General features: G+C 42.8%; 1 protein-coding gene across 3 annotated transcripts; it reads right to left on the reverse strand.

Annotated features, from left to right (window-relative positions):
- Nucleotides 1–139: 139 nt before the first annotated feature.
- INSIG2 (insulin induced gene 2) lies at nucleotides 140–14,301 on the reverse strand. 3 transcript variants are annotated; one of them, XM_087731546.1, is made up of 6 exons: nucleotides 14,150–14,301; nucleotides 9,584–9,924; nucleotides 6,532–6,656; nucleotides 4,099–4,265; nucleotides 3,573–3,672; nucleotides 140–3,079 (listed from the first exon to the last, which is right to left on the reverse strand). In XM_087731546.1, exons 2-6 carry the CDS (start codon nucleotides 9,825–9,827, stop codon nucleotides 3,038–3,040), a joined length of 678 nt encoding a protein of 225 aa, XP_087587672.1. In that variant the 5' UTR covers nucleotides 9,828–9,924; nucleotides 14,150–14,301; the 3' UTR covers nucleotides 140–3,037. The 3 variants fall into 3 exon arrangements, with proteins under 3 accessions (XP_087587672.1, XP_087587673.1, XP_087587674.1); XM_087731547.1 differs by lacking the exon at nucleotides 14,150–14,301 and adding an exon at nucleotides 13,393–13,512; XM_087731548.1 differs by lacking the exon at nucleotides 14,150–14,301 and having other exon boundaries at nucleotides 9,744–9,898.
- Nucleotides 14,302–15,911: the final 1,610 nt, after the last annotated feature.

Raw genomic sequence — 15,911 nt, forward strand, 5'->3', positions numbered from 1 at the left:
TAGTATTTCTAGACAGGTGTTTTGTGCAACCAATATGCCAGCTCAATGGGCAAAATCATTATGAGATTGCTGATAGAAGGCAACTCAGTGTATTTTAAAAATCAGTATCATTTCTTAAAGAAAGAAGAAACCTATCAAACAAGGTTGTAACTGTATTTAATGCACATTTTGCTTTTAACAGCAATTTGCCAGTTTAAACAGCATAGACCTTACAATGCTTAATTAGTGAAGAGGTTATAGTGCTTATAAAGTTGTATCTAAAATATACCTTATTCATTCTCTATCGAACAACATTTTTAAGACAGTCTAATGTTGTAATTACACGCTATACAGTAGCAGCATGTTCACACCGCTACAGTTAAGGCCGTGTCAGCATTCTCATCATGAACCTTTTTCAGGGCTTGAACACATCAGCCATAAAATTACAACGCGGTTTGAAAAAATACAACATTCAAGATGTGACTCTTGTATCGACTTTAGTCAAATAAGAATAAAAATAATGAAACATATATAATAGAGGACTCCACCCAAATTTATTTTGGATGATGGCTGCCTTTGCACAACATGCTCAAAATTTCCAAAATGAAATTGAAAAGAAGTGAGCGGACTGCACAGCCTCATCAGGTTTAGATGAATCCGAGTACAAAGTGTTGTAAAGTGGGTGCCGCAGATGCACAACAACCACTTCTCACATACTGCACACTTTAACATACACAAGGCTTCTTCTGTGTAAATATTTAGACCGGCAGGTCAAAGCAGTTCTACCACCAAGTGAATAATAAAAACTACTCATCTCCAGTTGTATACACTTATTGCTGGCGATGCATGTGAATTGTTTACCAAGTCAGCACACAGGCTACTGAGGCACCACGTTGTTTCCTCCAGTTAGGGTAAGAAACAGCTGAATTTCTATGCCATTCATGCCCTATTATTCAAGACGGACTCATCACGCTGCCCACCAGGCTGAAGGCATTTGTTTAAGTAAAGAAGGCAGACGAGGCCAAATACTGTACGGAAAGGGACCCAACAGCTGCTTCAGTGAAATGCCAGAGCCTGACTAAGGAAACTCACCCTTAGCTCACACCCTAGCAGTTTCTTGGTTTTATTAATAAAATGCTTCTTATTGCCATATGGTTTGATTAAAAGAAACTCTCTAGTCAGGGATCTACTTCAACACATTCTACCTCTGCTGAAAGCAAAGCCCATCTGTAAGGGCTTTCCTGAAATATTACCCAAGGAGAAGTGTGCTTCAGGTGTTGAATTGTCATGGAACCATGATAACCTGATGAAACTTTGTGGAGCTGCAGAACCAAGCTCTTTATACATCATTTGCTTATTTATTATTTTTACACTTCCCCATTCAAGAAATTTTCCTTTTGTGACCACCTCTTTTGTTACAATGCTTTTGGAAGCACTCCATTGCATGCTTTTCAGACTTAGAGATAAGCATATAAGACTGAAAAAGAGTTGCCTATTTCAAGCTTCGTGTACAATGCATACACACGTTTATTAATAAAAACTTGTCTAAACATCTATTTGTTCTTTGGACCAACTCCAGCCTCCCTAGGTGACTGTAACATGTCTTATAAACCTTTAATGGAAGATTTAAAAAATAGTACTTCAAGACAAAAAAGCAAAACAAATACATTAAAACATCATCAACACAGAGACAGAAAGGGGAAAACGAAGCAGAGACATCCCATGCCAAATCCACTGCTGGCACAGTTTAGCAGTGTCCTCGAAGTCTGCTTTCTTGCACAAGTTCTTTTATCTCATGGTCTTAAAAGGGAGCTGCAAAGCCAAGACGAAATTCCACGTGTGCCCCCACATACGGGTCACGCACTAAAATCCTTCTTCTTAGGAAGGGAACTGATTAGCACACAGCCTATTTCAGCTCTCTGTCCTACCAGACTTTCTGTGCACAGGCACCTGGAAAATCGGGGTAACAGTATTTCCCTACCTCAGAAAATTGCTATGAGGACCCATGCGTTTCTGGTTGCCTGGACCATAGTCACAGCAATAAGGGCTACATCAGCACCTAAAATACAGCCTTGCCTCCTTCTGCCGATCCCTGCAAACAGAGCAGGTAGTAGACAAGAACTAGCAACAGTAACATTGGTAGTGGAGGGTTTTATGACACTATGCGGTAGTGGCTGATTTAGTTCAGCAGAATTAAGTTTTGCAATAAAAACTCCCTAAGATTTTTTTTTAATAGGGATCAACACAAGTCAGCTTAAGAGATTGTACAAGAATGACCCGAATTGTATCCAGTTACTCAGCACAACGAGTAGTTTCAGAATCTGTCCGCATCTGATGATGGTCCACATAAATTCATATACAAACACATACACTGGTTGTACCAGGGGAAAAAATAGCAAGTGACTTCCAGCCTCAGTTTCCACTTCTGTATTCTGTGATACTGGGCACGTACCACAGACAAATGAATGCTACGGCAATAACCCATACAATCCGTATTAAGTTTCCTCACCTGTGATGTGAATAAGAAGAATGATACAGTGTGTTAATAGGCAGAAATCAGTTACTTATTGCATCAAAGCTCACCTGTAATCCATGAATTTCATAAAGATATTACCGGCTATCATCATGGAAAGAGAAGATCTTCATTCCTAAATTTGAGTCCCCTGTCTTTCACTGAGCTATTAAGAACAAATTCCTCAAAACCTTCAAGATAAAGTGAAGCAGAAGTTTCAGCTACAGAAACGTAGTGCAAAGGTTCAGTTTGGCACTGCACCATTATGGACAGACAAGAACTTATGGTAAACTCAGTTTAGATTTGGAAAAAAGAATCCTATAACTGAACCAATATTGTCAAATGTATTGCATACTATTGTAACTTCACAGTAATCAAAATCAGACATCAAGGTTTCTATAGAAGCAGCAATCACAGATTGCAGTAAAGTATACCACTCAAGGGAAAAAAATTGCATTTTGGCTATTTCATAGTCAAGTGTTCCTTATGCTCCTCCGACAGTCATCTGTCAGGTATTTTCCTGTTTAAAAGGTGCGTATTTTCTCCTCAGTCCTCATGAGACTTCTCTGCAATGACTTTGCATTCATACTGAAAAACAGAAGTTGATAAAATTAGTATGATTAATTTACATAACTAACGAAAAAAGACTACTATGAGGCAGATTTTTCTACAAAACAGGTGATAAAATAGCTTAGCTTGCACTTCACCCACATAAGTTTGGTCTCCCTATGTTCTGTGCATGCACTGTTGGCTGCAATTGCTGTCTCCCTGAGCAGCAGAAAGAGCAGTTCAGCCTTAGGAGATGGCCTGACTTCTCCCCAAACACAGGAGCTCTTATTTAGCTCCTGGTCCTGAAAGGACTAAAAGTACGCAAACTGAGAGCGTACAGAGGAAAAGAGATGGGCTGTGCTCTGAATAACAGTACTAATGGCTTAAGAACTAGATCAAAAAGCCATGATTACTGATTTCTACCTTACTCCACACCCACAAGTCAAATAGCTGGTTGGTATATATGAAGAAAGGAATGACATGTAGATTAAAGCTTTTACTAGAAGACAATCAACCCGCCCTCCAAACTTACCATTGCCAGCTGCCTGCCGATATTGCCCATAGTTATTCCACCAGCAAAAAATATACATGGCAACCAGGATCGAACATAAAGGAAATCTGGAGATGTGTATCTGGAAAAGAACAAGCTCAAAGATTGAGCTCAACGTTGTGCAATACACAGAGTCCTCCAATCACATGAGCCAAATCCACAAATCTAAATATTAGGACATTTCAACTAAAAAAGACATGTATCATTGAAATCCAAATACTTGCAGCAAATAACAAAGCTTCTTATTGATTATAATCCCATTCGTTCAACTAAAAAAGCACATTACATTGTTGGCAAGGTAGCAATTTTATTGAAATAAGCAACTTACAACTAGAAGTCTCACTTACAAACACATAAAAGCTTTCATGAACAGTCCAATTCATGTTACACTCAAAATTAAGTGCTGGCAGCTTTGGAAATCATGTCAAATTCTGCCCCTTCAGTTATTCTGGTTTTATGTTACAGATTCAGGAGACTACCATTTAACCTTAAAGGAGTAAATACTTACTGATAAACTCCATTGTAGACCAGAAGTTGTGACACCAATGTGGCCAGGAAAGCAATTCCTACTCCAAGACCAAAGCCACTTCGTGATCTATCAAAGGTCCACCACAGTCCAATTGACAGGGCTGCTAATGTGAGAGACAACTGGATGTTGTTGGCAAAATCCACTTTCTGTGTTGATTGTTAAGGATAAGCTTGGGAATATCATATACAAGTGTAAAGCAGTTTTCTTCATTCTGTTTATCGTATTTTGGCACAACAGAAAAACACACCACAAAAAATACAGCCCTAGCAGTATCAGCTCTAACACAGCTATCAGCTGGAAGGAGATAAGCCTTCTAAGTGTTGCCAGTACATCAGGAAACTAAAAACTTACGACACTTCTTCACATTTTTAGGGTCTTAGCACTGACAAGACTGAAGAGACTATACTCCTACCAGATAATGCAAGTGTTTTAGATGGACATACAATGCACATGTTACTGTTCAGAGTAAGGACATCTCATCCTTACCTGGTCCTTTATTACACTAAGCACGAAATCTTAAATCTAACGTTAAACTCCTCTAAATGACAAGGATTTACTGAAAAAGGTATTTGTCACTCTTACTTAATTGCAATTTTGTTTAATTTACATGCTGGTTTACATTCAGCTAAACATTAAAAAGGTTAATATTTTCTATAGAACAAAATGTAAATAATATTACTGTGAAAGTATTCATGTAAATCAACATTGAAAATCAGTTTTGCCAGCTCTGTGATAAAGGTGTGAAGTCACTCCAGGTATCTTTGTAGTGTTTCACATTCTTCAAAATGTTTTCGAAATACTAACTCATCCTTGCTACTCCTGTCCAAAACAGATTATTAAAAAGGAGGCTGTCAAGTTTCCTAAGCCTGAAAGCAAATTTATGGGATGGCAACATAAAAACACTGCCCTATTTTCTCACAAAGACCTGGAGAGAGACCTGGAGGAAATGAGAAAGAAGTTCAACTAAGTGAAGTAAGTAATTACAGGATAAAAATCAATAGCATCAGAAAAAATGTCAAACAAGACCAAAACCCACACCAAATATGGTAACATGCAGAACTGGCAATAAGCTGAAAAGAAAGTGGTCTGGAGAGTTGTCAAGGAGGAAATACAGACAGTACGTTAATGATGTCCTGGAATACCTGTAACGGCCGTTAGAAAACTGCGAGAGGGTTTGCTGTAAATAACCTGACCCATGCAGAGAGAAGCCGTCAATTCTCTTGTATTTCTTAAAAGCAGCCAAGTTGCACGTGCTCACACAAGAGGCACAGTCCAGGTCGGTGAGAACCGCAGGACCAGGTTAATGCATTTCTGGCAAGGAGATCAAGGTTTGTGAGGGACAGCGGGAATGGCACTGAACCTTGGCAGATCCAGCTCACCCAGCCATACTGGATAGGATGGCTGGTAGGAACAAAACCAAACAACAAAACCCATCCGAGGGCCAAGCCACCTCAGTAAGAATTCGGCTGGCTCTCACATCTTCCATTTAACTTGCCCTCTTTTCCTGGAAATGAGGAGATTCAGTAGCACAGAATCAGAATTTCTTAGCACGATTTCTGCAAACCGTGTTCGAACTGACGCTGAAGGAGATGAGAGTTTCAGAGATGATCAACTTTCTTTCTAATTAGTTTACAAGAACACAGTTCCTGGTTTTACCTGACAGAGGAGGCCCTAGACATGACTACACAAAACCACGAAGACTCACAGCACTGCCAGTAAGGTGTGTCAGTCCACATGAAAAACACCCTGTCACCCAGCATGTCTCCAGCTGCTTCAGATGGAAGGGATGCCAGTTTTGAGCACACTTGTGCAAGGATGTATCTGCATTAGGAGGTGTATACTGTACTACAACATGCTGACTGACTTCTAATTGCTCTTACTGAATGACCACAGGAATGGTAACCACTCTCTCAGCATCAAGGCATCATTTGCAGAATGGAGTGACAGCGCTTACTCGCTTTGTGTAGTCCTGGGCATCACCTGGTCCTGAGTTTTCCCCATTCTTTGCAAAGTGCATGGGCTTCACTTGATGACCTCAAGGCTGGGCTTCAACCTCTTACTACGATGTTAAAAGGACATCAACCCTTGGAATGTCTTAAAGCACTTTTCTGTAATACTTACTGCATAAATATTTCCCCACACTTACTTTAATTATTCGAAGAAAATAAAGACTGTAAGACAAAGCCCAGTATTGAGACATTTCTAATGAAAAGGTTTTTCAGAATGAAAAGACAGGAGACTTATCACCCCCAATACTGCTACGACAGTTTAACACTAACACATATTCTGCATTTCCCTTGCAAAAATGCGGCTCGCTATATCTTTAACAACAATTCACCATGACTGACTATGTGAGCTTTGTTTTAGTGGAAACCCATTTATTATCACCAATTTCATTAGAATACAGGATACAGCGCTGGCATGATTTATTCCCACAAAGACAGCTACACATCGCATTACACTGGACCATTCTCTCTTAAATTTATGTGGCTCTCCCAGATGTCTGTCCATGCATGGGTACAATAACCCAATCACAGCTGTGGAGACAGGAAAGAAAAAAGACCCAGAAGTTAAAGCACTGGCAATATTTAATTAAAACAAAGACTATCTAGACTTTCACAATGATTCTGACTACCAAAACAGATCTTTTAAGGATAAACAGTACAAAACATACATTGTAAAAGAGGCATTTCAAACAATTTCAATATTTAAAAAAAGCCCTGTAAAACTTCAGCAGCATCTTCAACCACTGCAGCAGTGACCTGGCAGAAGTAGCACAACAGAGACAATTTGAAGTAGGGACAGAGGATGAAAGAGCTCTGCACCCTACCAAAATCTGCAGTCTCACATTGTAGTTCAAAAAGAGCAGTAATAGCTTGCAGGCTGGCACTTTTGAAAGTCCCACATATCATACATACATGTTTAAATAACTGCAAAACAAACACACCAGAGTAAGGGCAGAGTGTGGTTTATAACATCAATATTTTGTGTCTTCTTTTGTTGTTGTTACAAGCAGTTTTTGTTTGGATAATGTTTTTCTCTTCTTCAATGCTACTATAAAGGCTCACACAGAAGAGGAAAAGCCAACAGCCTATGGTAGCTGTTGAATACAGAAAGCAAACAGGACTTTCAACCCCGGGGAACTGCTACGCTCTTTGAACATTTCTTCACAAATGTGCTCTCTACTGCAATTGCAGCTGAAAAGACTGTTACCAACACAGCTGAGGAATAACACCGGTGCTTAATGTTAAACTGATGCTGTGGGAGGGGGGGCAGAGCCTGAGTCATCGGTACGGACTCCAGTGCCCTCAGTCTGGCTTGCTGCTGGAGGTATGTTATGGCAAATGCTCTTTATTCTGTCAGAAAGGAAACTGATCCCCAGGATTTGGGAAAATAAATCACCAGTAAAGCTGGAGAGGAAAAAAAAAAAAACCCTGAGTAATTTTCTTGCCAAAGGCATTGGGCCAAACTGATGACTAATAACAGTGACGGATGAAAGTACTTCTCTGAAAGCAGCTTCGATCACCACTGATTATAAATATGCAAAATACCTTTATTCTGTTCATAATAATAAACCATACTGCAGAGAAACGTTCACGTCAATTCCAGGAAGGCTGTGCAAGTACAAAAGGTAAGAAAATGGGCGAATAATCAGCATTTACCACAGAGGTTCCCTGCATGTACGCTACCAGAGAAGATAAAGAAAGAAAATGGGGAAGAAAAGACTAATAATGAAAAAGAAAGAACTCAAACACCTCAACACTCCTGCTCGGAAAAGCCAATTAAGGCAGTAATATATTTAAATCAGGTGGCTTAAAATCAAGTAGTGCGAATACCTAGCAGGTGACTGGCTACACTTTACGAGCCATATCCAGTCTTTCCATCAAAACCACCAATCTATCAAACCAGGAAGGCCCACAAGTTTTTTCCGAGATGATGGCAAGACCTAGTCTTGGCAACTTCCCCATACGCAGCTGCAGACAGTGTTCTCCGATGACCCAAGAAAGCGTAAGGTGCAGCCTGATGCAAACAGCTGACAGTGTGAACACGACAGTGAACACTTGTGTGAACACTTATGTGCAGCTGCTGCAAGTTGGGATTCTGTCATTTCAACCCCCACTGCTCCACATATAAAAGATCAAACCTTTGCCAGACATGTTTGTTAAGACAACCAGTTTAATGTACAAAAACACAGCAAAGGCAGGATACAATCCAATAACTAATCCACAATCTCAGCAGGATAACAGAAAGAGGACTAAGACAACTAGCAGATAAAGGAGGTAACTGCCACCATAATACACGAAATGTATTTCCACAGTAGAACAAAACTGACAGGTTCAGAGAGATATTTGGAAGGTTTCCTTTCAAATCAAGCTCCTCTATGACATCTGGGGTGGAGTATTTCAACAAGGTATGAAAAAGAAAGCAATTAGACAACTAGGAAAAAAACAAACTTAAATATTATCATTAGCAAAACAGTGATGCCAACTCAAAAGCTAGTTTATTGACTCATATTAATACCCAGAAACTTGAGCTTCTTAATCTTATCAAAACTGACCTCCAGGAAGATACCACCTTTACTGTAAAGGTTCACTAAAGCAGAATCCTCCAGTACTGGCTGCTAAGAATATTCCCTTAGTAAAGCGTAAAACTGACCCATGGGATCAGTGATCTTCAGAGCCAAGCAGAAAGCTGAATTCCATCAGGCTTGTAACATGGAATACACCTTGATACTTGAAGATGAAAGAAGAGGAAAAAGGGATATTTCTTACAACCTATAGTAGACATCTCACTTAAACTAGCTAAACACGCAAAAGCCTCAACTCCCTATGTGGTCGTGGGAGAAATGGAGCCTGTTCACATCATCTGACTCGATACACGAATCTAACCGACGTGCTCTGCTCTGCAACGCGCCTCTACAACTGCAAACTGTGTGCCTGGCCTCAACTCCCTGAGCCACAGTCAGGCGTCCCAGCTTTACGGAGCTAAAGCAATACTTTGAACTGGAACGAGGAACAAATGGAAAGCCGGACCACAAAAGGGAGCGTAACTCAGGGTGGTTTGCTGCGCTCAAAACAAGGTACTGTGTGCTGCACCATCTGGCACTTGCAGGGCATTTTCAAGGGCTGCCCGTAGAGCACACTCCTGTAATCCAGCCTCAAGGTTACAAGTGGCACCACCTTCAAAAGTCTGTTAAACCTGTACTCTAACCCAGCAGAAAAAGCAAAGGTTATGCTCTGCTAACAATATTATAGTGAACAAGTTAGCAGAACAACAATTTCTGGACACATGCATGCGTATCTGCGTAGACATGGGGAGATGAGGAGGATAGTAACAGCTTGAAAAGGGCAGTGATGCTGGAAATTTTTATCTTCCACACCTTTCACACAGTTTTTTGTAACTATATAACTACCTATCCACCCTTTCATCTCCACGCCAGGCATACATACACAACTGGACTTACCTGACGCTGTGCCACAGCAAGGTGGTACCCACCAAGCTGAGGAGAAGATGCTTGTGATCACATCAGGGGGGAAGAGAGTAACGTTTCTCTGGATCTGAAGCAAGTTTAATACTAATGCAAGAAATACGCCAATAAAAAACAGCACTATACCACGAATTACCAAATTCATGCCACGACTGGTTACAGATGAAATGTATGGGCCACACTTTTTTGGTAAGGTTGGCATTGCATCATTTTCTGCCATGACTTCTTATGTTCTCAGAGACATCCAACAGGCTGACTGAGGAGGATTCACTTGCAAGCAGTATTTTGACTCTCCTCAATTAGGAGATACCCAAACCCTGAAAAATAATTACAAAAGGGTGAAAAATGCAGATATAAGAAACATTAAATATATTTCTTAAATAACTTGGAGATTGGGTTAAAAAGTATGGCTATTATATTTTTCTGAATTTTCCAAGGAGGCAATTAGTCATTTGAGAGCAGAACCAACCACAGCTGTAAAAATGCCTTACAAAGAAAACAGGTTTTACAAATAGCTTTGTCTACTAGGAGACAGAGGAGGAGGAAACATGTGGGATGGGACAGCTAGGAATGTGAACCACAGAGAAGAGGTGAAGAAATGAAACTGATATTAGATGGAAGAAAGGCTTGCTTTGCAGTAACAATAAATTGTTTTTCTCCCCGCCTTTAAGCAACAACTGGAGACTATGTAATTCAGAAGCAAGTAAACACAGCCCTTAGTTTCAAGTCAGCCACAGAGGTTCACAGATCTCTCTTCTTGAAGAGACGCCAGAAGACATTTCTCAACTGGAAAGTGAAATCTGAGGAATATTTTTCAGGACGGAGTCAGAATTTCAGCAGTCCCGCAGCATTTTCGTAACCCCAGATAAGATCAAACAACTCAGCAAACCAGAGAAGTAATCTCAATACAGAGAAATGTTTACCAAAGAACACAGTTTTGGTGAAAACTGCCATATGTTATTACAAACCGTAATTGTCACAAGGCACAAAAGAACCTGAGTGAAGGGAAAAGGAGCTCCCCCTGCCCGTGCACTAGGTAGCATCCTACATAAGTAACTTTGCTGGCACTACAGGAACGGCAGAGTTCCCATCCCAGCCATTCTTTTTAAAAAAAAAAAACAAAACTGTCCATCAAGATTCTTGTTATACACAGATTCAGTGCCACACTCATGTAGAACAACGATTTTGATCGACAGCTTAGCCACCTGGAACTTAAGAAAAAAAGCCCTGACACTGTTTTTCAATTTGAAACTGCCAACTGGTGGTGGCTTTTGTTAACTCTTATTTATGGCCACGTGGGCACAAGGGCAGCCAAACCAGCGCATCCATCCCCCTTCCTCCCCAGCTTCAGCAGATCACGAGGAAGCTCTCTGAAGACGTAGCAGCAGTGCAGAGGATGCAGCACTCACTTTTGCTGATTGAAAGCCAAAAGTGAAGTTAAATACATCCAGGCTAGTTAAGATACTACAGGTAACTGCACAGAAAATACAGTGCCACACCGTGACATCCTCTATCACTCAGAAAAAGTTCCAAGAGGCAAAAGAAAAGAAAAAAAAAAAAACTTCTGATCACATATAACTTCCCGCTGGCAGTTCAGGGAGGCAGCAGAGTCCTCCTAAGAACACAGGATCTCTTCCACACAGCCGATTCTCTGCATTATTTGTGATCATGAACATATCTTGGGGGGAAAGAGGGCAACCACGGTGTCTGGCTTCTTAGTCAGCTCCCTGACTCACACCAAACAGACATCTGCATTGAGGCTGGCACTGGCACTGCAACACACTTCCCTCAAGCAAAAAGGAGGTGCTCCTTATTGGGTTTTTTTTCCCTCCTCCGGATAGCACGGCAGTGGAGCTTGGATAATACATTTAGCCTCCAGGAAAGAAAGCAGGGAGTCAGAAATACATCACTATTTCAGCTGAGGCTTTGCCCACCAGGTGATCATAGGAATTCCCGAAATTTACAGGAGTCCTTTCACTGCATGGTACTGGAGACTGTAGGTCCCAACCTCAAACTCTGCAGGAGTATGCCCCACCATACCTGATGGGGGCTTTTAAACTGTTATGTCCCTTCTTCGCTTTAGCTTGCCTAGGAAAACACGCTAAACTCTCTTGACTCTCCTCTTGCTTCACCACCCCAACAGCTCTTGGCACTTTCTGCAGTCTTCTTTTTTTTTAATGCATGACCAGAGCTGATGTATACGATCCCAGTTTCGGCTCTCACAGCCTTGTACAAGAAAGCTCACGCTTCTGTGTCTCTCTTTAAATGAGCTCTTCTGCTGCACACCAAGGATCACAATTTCTTTTTTCACTATCACAAAGCGGTTGCTCACATCCTGTGGTCCATTACTACATTCAAGTCTCTCCTCTGTCCTGTTAATGAACTTGTTCCTTGGTACCAGCCCCAAACCTTGCATGCCGAATTTCGGCCCGTAGGTATTATTTACTCTGACGCTCAACGTCATTCCATTTTTCCTGTAGGATACCTCAGTCCCCTTTGGCCCTGCAAATGGTTCCCAGCTTTGGGTCATCAGCAAACATCATTACTGCATCCTATTTTGTGCACTAAGGGTGATCAACTAAATTACTGAGCGAGACCAGCCCAAGTCCCTGTCTTTGATGAAATCTATTAATAATTCCCCCGCTGCCATTACTTCCCCACTTTATACTATCTCTCCATAAGACTCTGTTTCTTATAATTCTTCAAATACAATAATCTCCAACGTAATTAAGAATCACCAACTGTCCCACATGGCAATACTGACATAAACACCAATCGGATCTTACTTTTTTTTTTTCTAGAAACGCTGATGATCAAACAGAAGTCCAATTTTATTCTGGCATAAACCAGTTTCAGAATATAAAACCTGCATTTATCCAATTTCCATTTATTTAATACGACATTTGGCAAATGTATGTATTTAATTGTGAAGGCTTATCAAAATGTAACAGGACTTTGCTATGCAAGGAAATCAATCACTGCTTTTATACAACCACTGCAGCAGTGAGCCATTCAAGGCACCTGCAACAGATTTTTACTACGAGGTAAACAGCCTGAGCACAGCAAGGGCACCTGGGTGCACGTCAGTGAATGTTTATAACAAGTAATGCAAGGTCCCAAATTAGCACGATGCAGTAGTTTCCATCCTGGTTTCTCACCCTACACCTGTTGTTCCTATTTGTTTTATCCCACTTTCCAAATTTTCTCCGCTCATTGGCTCTGAGACCTTCTGGCATGCCACAAACAGAGCAGTGGGGAAACAGAGCAAGGCAACCAACACTCATATAAAGATTCTTCAGCGCCTCGGACAGCCTGCGTTCACGATGTTCAGGCACGGCAAAGGTATCTATTATCGTCACCTTTAATGAAAATGGAAATTAAGGTCTCTGAAAAAGACATCACCTCCTTCTTCTGGACGGGGAGGCTAGTGTGCCTGCAGACAGAGGAGATGATGTCTCTCTCCTTTTAAGCCTTGTGTTTTACCAAGGGTTTCCACTCAGATGGGAATAGCTCACATATTGAACCAACACTGCTACTGAGCCTTCATCTCTTGGGAACGCATATTCAAAACTGTAACACCACACTGAAAGCTACAGGCTTGGCACTGCCACAAAGTCTCAGCTGCACTTTCCCTCCTCGGTGGCAAACGGCTTCAGCCCAAGCTTTTTGACATGTGACAGCATTACATACGATTCACAAGGCAACCACACGATGTCTGGCATTGCGCAAAAAGTTAACAAGTAAATTATCACCCTTGACATTTTCAAAACACTTAGTCACTTAACTGTCTTCTAATTAGAAGATCCATCCTGCAAGTGCTCCCCAGTGCTCTTCACGCTCCTGAAGAGCCTTCTGCTGTGTGCGGTTTGCAACTTCTGACACGATACAGACACATTAGGAACAACGCAGCGTGGCGGGGGCCAAGAAAGAGAAGGTTTATTTAAGCAACACTGCGCAGGAGATGGCAAAAATGGTGAAACGAGAAGAAACCATCTGCCTTCTGCGAGGCAACGCCAAAAGCAAACCACCCTCCTTCTCCGGGCACCGGGCGAGGCGGCTCTCCCGGCCGGTCTGCTCCGGATCCCCCGGCTCTGGAGTCCCGTCCGCCCGGTCGCCTCAGGCCAGCGTTAGCCCCTCCGGGCCGGGCCCACTGAGCAACGCCCCGCGGAGGGCCCAGCCCGCAGGCAGCCGTCCCGGCCCCGCCTGCCCAGGGGAAGATTTAACCGCTGCCGGGGAAAGGTTTAACCGCTGCCGGGGGAACCGGCTCCCGCCGCCCTCTCCCTCGCCCACCCGCTGCGCCGCGGCACGGCGGCCCGCAGCCGCCGCGGTCCCCCGCCGCAGGCAGCCGGGCCCCCAGCAGCCCGGCCGCGGCAGGGCTCCGGCGGCGGCGCTGCCACCAGGGGCTCGGCCGCCCTCGGGGAGGACGCGGCCGGGGGGCACCGCTGCCCGCCCGGCCCGGCCCGGCCCGGCCCGGCCCGGCCCGGCCCCCGCGCCTCGCACGGCCCCATCCCGCCCCCTCCCCGCCGCAGCCCCGGCACTCACTCGGCCTCCGCCATCTTCTCCCTCCCCGCGCCTGTCCCCGCCCCGCGCAGCCTCCGCAGCGCCCCGCCGAGCAGCTGACGGGGCCGGCCGCGGGGCGGGGGGGCCGGGGCCGCCGTCAGGGCCGGCGGGGCCGCGGCCCGGCCTTGGGCAGCCTGACCGGGAGCCCACCGCCGCCGTGAGGGACCGGCGCTCAGGCGGGAAGCGGCGTGTGTGCAGAATAGACGGAGTAACTCACAGAAACTTCAGCCGGAGTCTGCTTAATCTGCACAGAAAAAAGACAAATGCCGTTAGGCTTTTTGTGCCAGGCTTACGCTTCCAGCCGGGTTGGGTTTAGCGCTGTAGGGCTGCGTGATGTCCCCGTTACCCCTTTCCGTCAGAAAGATGGTAAAATACTTGGTTTCCCAGCTCAAACTGCTAGCCTGGCTCCGGCTCTGCTCTGCACCTGATTCTGCAAGGACTTGCACATGTACTTAACTTCATTGATTATGGCAAAAATGACACAGCTCATTACTCCAGAAACCACATTTTCATCACCAGTCTGGAGCCTCTTGGGGAGAACATACAGTGCGGAGCAGAAAACACGTTGTGTTAACCTGTCGTAACGAGTAGTAAAGGCATCACAATAAAAAAATACCATTAACTGTATATGTGTGGGGAGGGGTATAGGACAATAATCCTGTTACATTCATTTATATATATCATATATATTCGTTACAACATTATATTCATTATTATTCTTCTATTAATGAACTTTTTCCTTTCTTATCGCACTGATAATGAATACAATTTATTAAAAATATTTGCACATTGCGTTCCTCCAAGCTTAGTGTTTCATTGCGAAGACTTTGACAGAGCTTTCCATATTACCAGGTCTGCAGTGATTCAGTGCAGCTCCTATTACAGTTCCCAGAATAATGATTGGATAGGATGGAATTTGTAACTGTATTTACTACAGTGGCATCTTTAGTGATAACTGGTTTCTTTCTGCTGGCATGTTGTGAACAACAGTGTCACCAAATATGTATAAACCCAGAGGAGAGTATATGGGTCTATAATAGACACATTAAGAATGGAAAAGGGAGAGATTTACGGCAGCAGAAACCCATTGTGGTTTAGATGAGCAATAAATGAATTTTCAAATCATTCAACTTTGGTTTTCATCACACAGAAATAAAATCTTTTTATTCTCAGTAATTCCAACTGAGCTGCTTGCCCTGTTGGCAATTTAGATAGTTACTTTGCTGTACTTTAACTCCAAGTTTTGGATCGAGAGAGACAAAAGCGTTTTTTAATCAAATAAAATAGCTTTCCCTAATGTCAAATAAATGCCTTTGGCCAGCCACATGCCTGAGGCAGAACAAAGTGCCCTTTCTCTTTATGCCTTAAAGACCAGAACCATCAGAAAGCCTGAAAGCAGAAACTTTGTGAATATAAAGTATGTGGATTGGAGAGGAAAGTGTGGCATAAGTAGGTGGAGACTGCAAATGATTGCTGGGTCTTTCCTTCTCTAGGCATGTGTATATATGGTCAGGTAATGATTTGTCTACAAATAAATTCAGATTAGTTGTAGTCAGGTCTGCTGCTGTGTTTGGTACTATAAAATTACAAGAGCTTGATTCCTAGAAAAATAAACTGATCATGTGAGAAATATTAGCTATATTAGTAGAGGGGTATTAAGGCTAATATATGAGAAAATAAATAACCAGTGTTGGTGTGAATCAGTGCAACTCCAAGGATGCTATTGGCATTGCCAATTTACACC

Source organism: Nipponia nippon, unplaced genomic scaffold, assembly GCF_047370975.1.
Source record: "Nipponia nippon isolate SJK-2023a ecotype South Korea unplaced genomic scaffold, ASM4737097v1 scaffold_5, whole genome shotgun sequence".
NCBI lineage: Eukaryota > Metazoa > Chordata > Aves > Pelecaniformes > Threskiornithidae > Nipponia > Nipponia nippon.